This window comes from Schistocerca serialis, chromosome 3, assembly GCF_023864345.2.
Source record: "Schistocerca serialis cubense isolate TAMUIC-IGC-003099 chromosome 3, iqSchSeri2.2, whole genome shotgun sequence".
In the NCBI taxonomy this organism is placed as follows: Eukaryota; Metazoa; Arthropoda; class Insecta; order Orthoptera; family Acrididae; genus Schistocerca; species Schistocerca serialis.
The window spans coordinates 357919867-357931727 of record NC_064640.1 but is presented as its reverse complement, the minus strand read 5'-3'; the positions used below and the strand labels follow the sequence as shown (position 1 = coordinate 357931727).

At 39.1% G+C, this 11861-nt stretch overlaps 1 protein-coding gene across 1 annotated transcript in view; it reads right to left on the bottom strand.

Annotated features, from left to right (window-relative positions):
- Positions 1-353: 353 nt before the first annotated feature.
- LOC126470857 (uncharacterized) overlaps positions 354-11861 on the bottom strand; it is a 59651-nt gene continuing 48143 nt past the window's right edge. Inside the window, exons 37-40 of the mRNA XM_050098872.1 lie at positions 9454-9644; positions 9078-9212; positions 1848-3231; positions 354-1586 (exon numbers count right to left, since the gene is read on the bottom strand). Of these exons, the coding sequence (XP_049954829.1) occupies positions 511-1586; positions 1848-3231; positions 9078-9212; positions 9454-9644 (2786 nt within the window). The 3' untranslated portion in view covers positions 354-510. The remainder of the gene's footprint in view (positions 1587-1847; positions 3232-9077; positions 9213-9453; positions 9645-11861) is intronic.

Genomic DNA, 11861 nt, shown 5'->3' with positions numbered 1-11861 from the left:
AGATAACAGAACTTCCACATTCATTCACATCCAACCACATCTGATGATAAATACAAAATAAATTTCCGACTCGTAACAGATATTGGTGAATGCTGTAAGTGGCACCATCAGTCTCATCTGGTAATTCTGAGTTACTGCCCCACTCGTGTTACTGCTGTAGCAACCGTTTCGCTGCAAGACTACGTAACTGATTGGTATTTACTGTATCTATATTTCATATATATATATATATATATATATATATATATATATATATATATATATATATATATATATATATATATATATATATATATATATATATATATATATATATATATATAAAATCAAAGACAGTCTGACTGTTTAAGGCATAAAAGAAAGGAATAAAGGACTGACGAACCGGAAACTCAGTCCTCATTACATTCAGACTTAAAAGTCATCTCTCACAATATGTTCCAGCAAAAATCACAAGAGAAGGAAACATCCGTGCCAGTTTCACCACTTAGTTGTCTACAACTGCTGTGCATGCTACGAAGAGGGCCATGAGCACTGGAAAAGAACACTGGAGATTACAGCTGCCACTTGCTGATCGAGGATCTGGCTCATGACGAGGGATAACAGACGCTGTTCTTGCTGCAGGAAGAGCGGCCGGTTTTCAGGATGTCGTGCCAGATGAAGTAATGTACCAGCCGCACGCCTCAGCATATCCAGACTGGTTCCCATAGCATCTGGATTGTCTATAAGTGCACCGATACCGTGCTGATAGGCTACCCCTAATGCAGTAGCTTCCGCCTGCTCGATGAATGCTACTAGCAAGGACACACACGGGCTCTGCAGTGCAACAGTACGTGCCACACCACTGTCCGCAGCGGCCAGGTAGTGCAGCATATTCACTGCAAACTCTCGTAGCACTTGCTCTTCTGACCAGCACAGAAGTCGTGTCAGCACAGCACACAGACGTTCCAAACGGGAGTAGGGTGGCGTAGCTACAACCAGATCTACATTAGAGTCCGTTACGCACAATTTGCACAGAGCTTCCAGTGCGAGGCGCTGGGGTGACAACGAGCCTGAAGATCCGGGAAATGGGTCCTGACCATGAGCAGCTGGACAAACTGCCCAGTGAAGAAGTCCATCAATTACGGGCCGCGACACTTCCTCAGGATGTTGACCGAGGTCCATATGACCGGCAATATTAGCCGCTGTCACCAACACATTTTCGCGCACATGGTGCAAGAAGTCCCACCACCATTCCGCCTCACCTTGTAAACTGCTACAAGAATCTGCAAAGTCAGCATCTTCTTCACGGTCATAATTGCGCTGTTTCTGTGCACGAGGAGGATGTTCGTGGTGTAAGAGTAAAAGCTTCCCCAACAAATCAAGGAATGTAACATTTTTGGCAAACTCTGCTTCATTGCCCGGGACAAATGTCAGATTCCTCAAAATAGTTGAAAGACAAACACAACGCCTTGCCTTTGCATCCTGTGTATCAGTAACAAGGTAAAGGCTCGCTTCATCTCTCGTGTAACATTCGTCTTCATAATCTGACATACGTCTTCTTTTCAACGTTCCCGCAGGATCCCTTATTTGTATGCCGCCCCTGTTTTCTCCCTTTATCTCTGGTCTCACATCTGTTACTTTTGACTTTTCTTCAGCTTCGTCACCATAGTCATCTTCCATGTTTATGTCTTTTCCTTCATGTTCAGAACCTTCGAGGAACACATCTTGTTCCATTTCTGTTTCCATTTCTTCGTGTTCTTTTACAGTTTCGTCACAACTGTTGTTGCCATTACTACTTTCATTGCTTTCTAAACATTCGCAATTGTTAAGGCTAGTTCCTCCAACAGCATTTCCAGCACTTTCATTACCTTCACTGTTTTCTTCACTGGCAATAATTTCACTTTCAACACCTTCTTTGATCTTATAATCGCAACTGGATTCATTCGGTGTTGTGCTGTTACAGTTATCACCTTTCCTTATGTTGAATATACTACTCTCATTGCTATTAGAACTATTGTCATTGTTTGTATGTTCTGTTTTTATGTTACTGCTGCTAAAATTATTTGTGTCACTAGTTTCTGATACAGCATTATCCCTCTTTGTTTCAATATCCTTTGGTACATTTGGAGAATGCGGCAACTCCCTTTCATAATTACTACTGCTCTCACTTTCGACACAGTTTGCTTCCTTTTTCACTTCTACAGTTTCTTTAGGAGGCTCTAAGGGGTCTACACAGTGTTCAGGCAGCAATGAATTTTCTTCTTTATTTTCCGTTTTTATCCGCGAAAACACATCACTCAAAATAGTTTTAGTCCGTTTCACTTCATCACTATCCTGCACATCAACGAAGGAGCTGTCTTTACTCAAATGTTCCTCATTAAGTATCACATTAGATGCACTGCTCAAACTATCAGTAACACCGTTGTCATCACTACATTCCATTTTTAGCACTATAGGAGGAGTTACACTCAAGTTTTCAATGGGATACGATTCTTCTTCACTTACTTTTGTCCGACAATCTTCTTCCTCTTCGGCACCTACAGTTTTACTGTCATCGAGCAGTCTCACAAATGGAACATTACCGAACTCTCCTTGGAAACATGACACAATGTACTTCGTCGAACTGATGTCTGAAGAGGTCAACTGCCACGGGTCTTGAACCACATCATAGTTTTCTGCCAAGTCACCTTCAATGTCCCAGCTCTTCCGATTATCCACAACAAAAATCTCATTATCTCTGTTCACAATTCGAACTACCTCACCGTTTCTAGTCACAAGAGTATAATTTGGTGTCGATTTCATTAATGTGATGTGATCTGCAGGATCAACTGGCACTCTAACTTGCCCTAGGTCCACTTCCGGTGTTTCCACCTTTGGTGCCTGGAACCACTTCTTCCCAGAATCTGGAAGAGGCGAGTCAAACATGTCAGCTAAACTGCGTCTGAAATGCTCCAACAGCACATCAAGTAGTCCTGGCATGTGGGCTAGTCCAAAATATGCAACTGTGCTATCATCAAACAAAAGGATGTTGAGAATATCCAGAGCCCAAGCACTCTCTGCCAGTAGGCCAGAGCGCAGACTCATCATAAGCCTCCATGCTTCTACAGGTGCTACATCCCCTCGTGTCATTCGCTTGCGTTTATACAAAACAGGCAATATTGCTTCCACACTTTCTGGAGGGAAAACGATCTCTCGCTTTGGGGCACTCTGTTGTTGGTAGACCTGCGCATTATTCATCCCAGGTGGCTGCGCCTGAAATAAGACACCAGTAGAAAATAAATATTGGTACGAAACATGGTCAGCAAAACTGACAAAACTTAACACATGTAATTTTTTCTACTTCAATTTGGATTTTTTTTTTAATAAGTTTTACTTTATACTATGAAATGGGCTATAGGAGAAAATCAAATTCAAAAAGTTTAAACATGTGCAAAATTTATACTCACCAGGATTATCATGCTTTGTTGAAGAACAGACTTAATACTTAAAAAATTGCAAGCCTTTGAGTAAGTGGCCCATGCATTGAGAATTAAAGAAATTGGTACATTAAGAGTAATGCAAGATCATCTACCTGTATGAAATACTCAGGAGGAGAGAAAATGCCTCTACAGAAACTAATAAAACCCCTATCTTGGTGTCATCTAAAGTCTACATAACTTACTGCACAATCATTAAGCAAGTTGAAAAGGGATGAGGCAAAAAAAATTAAACACTGTAACAAATACTGTATTATAATAGCCTCCAAGTTACCTTGCAAAATTTATTAGTCATGCTTCTCTGTGGAATGAAGTGATTCATGTTTTGGGAATGATTGGCAATTTGTTCCTTTGTTTTACCCAGTCATTACTAAATAACAGCTAGAGGCAAGCTGTTCTGCTGGTATGGTGGCACTGTGGCATCTCTGCACAAAGTACAAGTAACTTGCATATAGCAGTCCAGTTTGAACATTAAAAAGGATATGGCAAGTATATGTAACGTCAGCCATTATGTACAAGTGGCAACCTACGGTACTTTAATACAGTGTAATGGGTTAGAACGATATGCCATAATGAGTCATAACAGTACAACATCCTGTATACTCCACCAAAAAAATATGAGAGCTGACTTCGGATGAAGTGATCAAAATGAATATACGCAATATACCTTTTAAAAAGTGCATAAAAAGCATTCATGATTCAAAGTCTGCACAAGAAAGGGAAACAGACAAAGGAGAAGAAATATTCTGACTGTAATGCTGGGGAAGGGGCAGGGGAGGGGGGCTTGTTCCTTATAACTGTCTCGGTAAGTGGTGTGGTCATGTGGAGCTGCTACAAGGATAACAGAAAATGAAGAGACACACAACTTTTGAAATCTATATAACTACAGCATTAAGTTATTTCACAGACTATTTGCATAGTGGAGGGTAAGTTATGAACTTCTGACTACTGATCTTACTAGTGGTTAGCCAGGTTCTTATTTTTATGGCATGTATCATATTTTGTGGGGATGTACAGTCTAGGCAGGTATCTGAAAATTCTGACAGTCTCCAATGGTTCTGCCTGATAAACAATAAAGCCTCTCCAATTATACTTGTATAATGTGTACCGAAACAGTTGGTGACTGCAATTGTTTCATAAAGTCATGTAGTTCACTGAATTTCCATTTTCTTTAATGTTACCAGCACGATCATTCCACGTAACTACTTTTGGTACCTGTTGATGGTATTCTCATTCAGCAATCTATAGATGAACTCTTTTCATTCAGAGTCTGTAGTGAAGCTTCAACACCACAATGCCAGTAGGGATTCAATAACTCCACCAATGATTTTTTTAATATTCGCGACTCGAAAGAGTTATTCTTCCACAAGCCGAGTTCACTATTTCTCATTATCATTCTCCACCTATCAGACCACAAAATTTATTAGTTTAGTGTGGTACATAATAAGGTTGGGGTAAAGTGATATGAAGTAGGAAGAAGTAAGTTGTGTAATGCAATATATTATCCAATAGGAAAATTCTGTTATTTTTTGTAGGTAGCATACATGATGGGTGCAAATCTATTTTCATCTTTAATATGAACATGGCTTTTAACAAAGATTGAGAAGCTGCAGAACATAAGCATTCAAAGTGGAGCACAAGCGTGCAAGATTTTTTAAAACGACAATTCTTAGCTGAAGATGATAATTTATGTCCTTTATTCTTTTAATTCATTCTTTTCTACAATGATAAATAATAAATAAATTGGACTTTGCACTACTATTAACTGAACCAAACCACTGTCACTTCTGTTCCACATTAAGGATGGCTATAATAGGATCAGAGCCACATTTTTGTAAATTAATGTGCTCATATTTAAGAGAGAGAATGGAAAAGAATTAACTGTGTATACCTGAATAAAAACTGAACATGAACAAACTCAATGAATATCAAAAAATATCCTCGAAGGACTGGGTTTGGTGGCACCACTGTATAGTATGTGCATATACAGAGGGGTGGTTGTGTTATTGCTTTATTTGTCACAGTCATTAGTGATCAGATGGCAGTCTGAAGGCCTGTCTGTGCACCCTCTGTTTTGACTCTGCAGGCAGTAACTATACCAAGTTTGCCATAATCATTTTAGGGTACAACCACGCCCTACTGATGAGTCAGCACTCCTGTTGAACAGATTCAGCCATTTGAATGGTGTCACATTGGGGTCCTGGGGGAAGCGGCGGACGTATTAACGGATTGCTGCACATGTTGGACACAATATATCAGTGGCGTGTTGCTGCTTTCAACAAAGGTTTGTGGAACATTCCCATACCTGTATACCAGGCTCTGGACATCCTCACAGTACAGATGCACAATGAGATAGGTGCACTGTGCGAGCATTGGTGTCTGATCGATTATCATCCAGGGCCAAAATCTGTGCATATGTTGCACCTGTTGTGTCATCATGGAGCACTGGGAATCATCTGCTTGCAGCAGGGATAAGATCACATGTGGCTCTGTCCAGACTATTACTGATACCACAACACTGTCAAGCATCACTAGTGATGGATGTACACACCTGTATGGTGTAGACCTGGTGAGCTGCCTACTCCAGAGTGTATTTGCCCTGAACACGCTGGTCACATCCCAGGTCTCATTGAAGGAGGGGGGGGGGGGGGGGAGCAGTCATGGTCATATTTGGTGTTTCTGCAGGTTAAAGTAACCAAAGCAAACAGTGCCCGTTGCCTTACACAGGCTATTATCCCCACACTACTGCCATTTCTTCATAGAAAGGGATGTGCTTTTTCAATGGGATAATGCACATCCTCATACAGCTGCTGCAACACAAGCTCTTTGTGGTGTACAGAAACTGCCCTGGCCAGCAAGATCAACTGATCTCTCGGCTACTGAACATGTACGGGACATGATGAAGTGGGAACTTACTTGTTCTCTGGGGGCCTGCAAGAACCATGACCAAATTACTATAAAAGGCACAAGATGCTTGGGACAATCTATCACAGGATGCCATTTGACACCTTTATGATAGTTTGCATGTGAGAAAACACACCTGCATCACCACCAGAGGGGAATACACTGTGTATTGATGCGACTGGGCACTATTTACTGCGATGGGAGTTTCGTTTGATCTGAATGATGAACAACCTGTCACCTCAATGGTCAGTAAAACGACTGTCCTTGAGGCTGTTGCTTTTTTTCAGCAGTGTATATAGTCCCATAAAAAAATACTCAAAACCTACTGTCAACATGCATACTGATTTCTAACACAGCAAACTAAGTAGTGCCTTAATCAAGATGACCTTTTTTTTCCAGTTTCAACATTTTGTTGCCAAGGAAACAGTAACTTTATTAAGTTTCTTAAAGCATTTATTAATGATTCTGTCAGCAGTTGCTGTATTTATATTAGGCAATTAGTTTCAAATATTATAGGTTCTTTTTCATGCCTGGCCTACTGAGGCTGCACTGACAGTGCCTGAACAATAATAATAAACATCAAAGAGGCAATGCATGAGTCTGATTTTGACTTAGTAAAAGGCATGTGTGGATTGTAGCACTTTTTCTGGAAATATTTATACAGCTTATGTTGCCTCTTTGATGTTTATTATTAATATCAGGCACTGTCAGTGCAGCCTCAGTAGGCCAGACTTTAAAATGAACCTGTAAGGTTTGAAACTAGCCGCCTAACATAAATACCGCAACTGTTGACAGAATCATTAATAAATGCTTTAAGAAAATATGATTTGTTATTACTTTTCTTTAATTTTACTCATCTTAACCTGTTTCCTGATGGAACCAGAAAGTATGTGTGTGTGGAGTGGGAGATCAGGGCCTATTGTTTTAAATGAAATCTCAATAGTGATACAGATTCACAAACCTTATATGATCTTTGAAATCTCTGTATCTGCAGTTTACCTCATGGTCCTAGCAGCAGCCGAGTTGCTCTCTTACCTATAGCCATGTACATCTGATGGCAATCCCATTCAGTCACTCTGTGCTTCAGTCAAAAGCCAATACAGAATACCAACTGTACAAGCTGCTTTAATGGGGCAAAAATGAAGCAACTACATTTGAGCATCCTGACACTGCACTATTTGTTCCTTTCTCAAATTTTAAATGCCTCATTTACAACCTACTAAATGGCTCACTTATTAACCATGCAGCTTACGCATGGTTGAACTTAAGAAATCTTGGACTGCAGCTGAAGCACTATGCAGAATTATTCTCACACTTACACATCATAAGAACTAAAACTCTATGGCACTATCACACTATATAACATTGACCTGCTGTCTGACCGCTACTTCATCTGAAAAATTGCATATTACCTCCTTGAGCTGCTGGTAAAATTCCTTATCAACCAGTTTCAGTTGTCTGGTCATCAGCAGGTTCATCAAAATATTTATGGCATCATGTTAAGTGAAATTAAAAATCATTATCGTTAGACGATAAAACCACAAATTATTGACTGCTATCACAAGGTAATATAAGCTACATTGTAAGCTTATAAAAACTATGCTAAGTAGTGTATTTGTTCATGTTATAACTGTAATCCTCATTAATGCTGTGAACAGATTCATACCGCATACCAGATGTGCAGTACTAATCTGTTCAAAGTTTTAATGTTGGTTACGGTTATAACATGAATGAGCACACTACATAGCACAGTTTTTATAGACTGAGGATGTAATTTATATTATGGTGTAATAACAGTGAATATTCCACCGTTTTATCATCTGATGATGATTATTTTATATTTCACCTAATCTTAGGTTGTGAGTACTTTTAAGAACCTGATGATGTGGGATGACAAACTAGCTGGGTAAACACAGAATTTTACCAGCACTTCAAGGTGGTAATATGACATTTTTCAAATACATTAGAGCTGTGGGACACCATCTTCTGAAAATCCACTCAATCAGCACTGTGCAGTAGTATTACGAAGACTCACAGGCAGCACATGACCTTGTCAGCTGCTAGTGTCAAGTTTCTGAATTAGAGCTACCACTATGCCATAACAAAGCTCCCCATTAGTGTTCACGAGGCTGAGGGCACCCTACTAAATATCTGTAACAGGTTTATTTATTGGTCATAACACAGTACAAACATGAAAGCTTTATGTGTTTGCCAGATATGCCTACCATAGAGACACACGCCCTCGACAGTGTTAATATTTGTTAAATGCTGACTTCAAATGCGTGCTTCGGAATCAATTTATGACTATTTATTAATAGAACAGACAAAACGAGCCATATGTGATGTAAGACCAAATGCACATACTCTTTATTATGGGCACTTCATTTAATGAAATAAAAGTACATCGACTTCACAATGTGCTGCAAAATCATTTCACGACATGACCCGAGTTTAACACAATGGTTTGGAACAGTGTCTACAAAACACTGAATGTGTTTATTTTTCAATACGAAGCAAAGACTTTGACATACTGTAATGTACAAGCCTCTTAATTTTTTTTTATAACACAGGTTGTCCTCAAGTTGTTAGCACACGAAACAAAGGCTTCTCTAAATGTCTTTCAGTATCTCGACATGGTACAAAAAGCAACACCATAAGTAGACTCATGATGTGTGTAGAAAATTCAGAATGAGTGAGAAAAAATTAGAAGCAGCGAACCTTTGAACCCGGTAGTTGCTGCATCGAATACGGCTTTCCTTCCGGTCGGAATGGAGCACGTGGGCTAACCATCGGTGGCCTTAGGAGTGAGTTTTGATTAATACCAGGAGTCTGCATACTTGGAACCCACTGCTGCTGTGCCTTAAGGAAAAAAGAAAGAAAGAAGTAAATAAGACTCTGAATAAAATACTTGTGTTACTAAAATTATCTATAGTAACATCTCTGACAGTTTCACTAACAGCTTCAATCTCAAAAAGAGTAAGAAATACACAGTTCACACAAAAATTATGGTTACGGATGTCTTCAACCATAAACAACCAACCCTATATGGGCAAAAGTGACAGAGAACATCGTAATTCAAACTGTAACACAATACCTGTTGTGGAGGCTGATACGGTGACTGTCCACTAGCTTGGTAGCGGTGCTGGTCCCACTGGCTGTTAGCTGGCTGACCAGGCTCAGGACCACCAGCTCGTTGAGCATTTTGGTTCCACTGTGGAGGCCCTTGTGGAACAGGTCCTTGTGGAGGGTACTGTGCCCGATACTGAGTGTTACCACTACTCCAGCCTACAATACAACAAATTCTCTATTTTAATCACACCACATTTAAATCAATCTCATGAGATGCATTTATGTCTCATCAAATACTAGAACATCTCACTCTAATGTGAATCCCTCCAATAACTACATACAACCAAGAATATGAGAGTTTAACCTAAGAGGCTCGTTATTAATCCTGCTGCAATGTATTTCGAATGGAACAACAAAGTGTCTGGATCTGAGGAAATTATAAAAACAGAATTGCATAACTTAGCTCTCTTAAATGTTCACTGTTAACTTTATTAATCTGAAACTGATTACAGGTTTAAATCTTTTGAAAACCAACGCAAAGTTAAAAACTAAGTAAATAAAAGTCTCCAAGGCACTAATTTTTTTTATACATTCTTACACTTCCAGTTAACATATTACTGTCCAACAAATCAAGTTTGACGAACCTACACAGATCAACATTTTTTCAGTTGCCAATTCATTCAGTCATCCCAAACACAAGAAAACATTTTTGTAACATTCCATAAAACACTAATTCTCATTTATAAGTACTGAAATGGAAAATTGTAAGTACATTTCATTGATACAATACATCTGAAAACACTTGCAAAACCACAATGAACCATGAGCTGTACGATTTATTTATATATTTTGTGTTCCGGAGAGCTGTGTTGTAGATATATCACAGGGTACTGAACATGTCAGTTTTACTGATGTGTTGTGGTATTATAAAAGTAGTACTACTATTCATTTTTAATATCTAAAGCTCAGGTTCTAACACTAAAAAACAAATTTTGCAGTTAAATAAATATTACAGAAAATGTAAATATTACAGTACATATATAATATAAAAATAAATACATTTACAACAATAAATAGACAGGATCATAAACACTCTATGGTCTAAAATGACACACACAACAGGAACTGACTTAAATTTCTTTAAACAAGAGCTCGTCTTGCCATCTGCCAAACCTAATTTGTGAAGAAAGGGCACTAAAAACCTAACAGCCACTGAAGTGCATCTCCTTCCAACCTAATGCCAAGTTTGCATGCCAAAAGTGGATATCGCCTTTTCTTCTAGATCATGACTACGATATGCTCTAGTAAGTTTGAAAAGGGGCTTTTCCCCCGAAATTACTCAGGCTGTAGATTTTGGGATATAAGGAGGCACCACAGACAAAACAGCACATGAAAAATCTGTGCTCAAGCTTAAGATGGGTTTGAACATTACAGTGCTTTAATAAATACAGAACTTTTAATGGTGGTAATGTCACCGACTTCCTACAATCTGTGAACTAACTCAACCAATCAGTTATTGGGCAGCTATAATTTAACCAGATACATTAAATGTATTCACAGTTGTGAATATGGACAACCATCAGCAGTATAACGGAATGACAACAGAGAAAATTTGTGTCGAACCAGGACTCAAACCAGATTTCCAGCTTATCGTGAGCAGTTGCCTTACCATTAAGCTATATAAGCACGACTCATGGCCAGACCCAAACTTCCACATGTTTCCAACCACGTGTCTACAACCTGCACTCGTACATTCATATGTATATTCTCGTACAGGGGAGACATTTTAGGCAAAAGTCACTTTGCCCGGTGTCAGTAGATAAATATTATATTTCAGTACCTGTGTTATTCAGAATTACAATGCACTGTTCCTTTGGACATGCATACAATGATAAGGCGACCACTTGTGGTAATCGGGAAATCCAGGTTCGAGTCCTGGTCTGGCACAAATTTTCACTGTTGTCACTCCGTTAAACAGCAATGGCTGTCCATATTTGCAGCTGCAAATACATTTAATGTATTTCATAACAGCTGTAGTCACCACAGTGTCTTTTCCTTCAGGCATGTATGAACATTTACCCAGTCAGTCACCTAGTCACATGCACAGACACCAATTTGCCTCCTTGGTTAAGGTATCAATCAGAGTTGTTGGTACAGAGGAACATACACAGAAAACAGCAAGTAGCAGGAAGCGGAATAGGACATTAGACACAGCAAAGTGTGTTGGACAAGCATGTGTAATGACTAGGGACTGGAAAATGTAGCACCTATTTTTGGCAAAATTCGTGTCCAGTTTCTTAGTTTGTAAATGACTAGACACACAAATTTAAAAGGTTGACACACTACATGAGTGCAAATAGACAAATTATTAGTTCTTTGAAATCAACTGTTAAAAAGAGTGCTGATTGGGGGCTTTTGACTGGCATGTTTGTT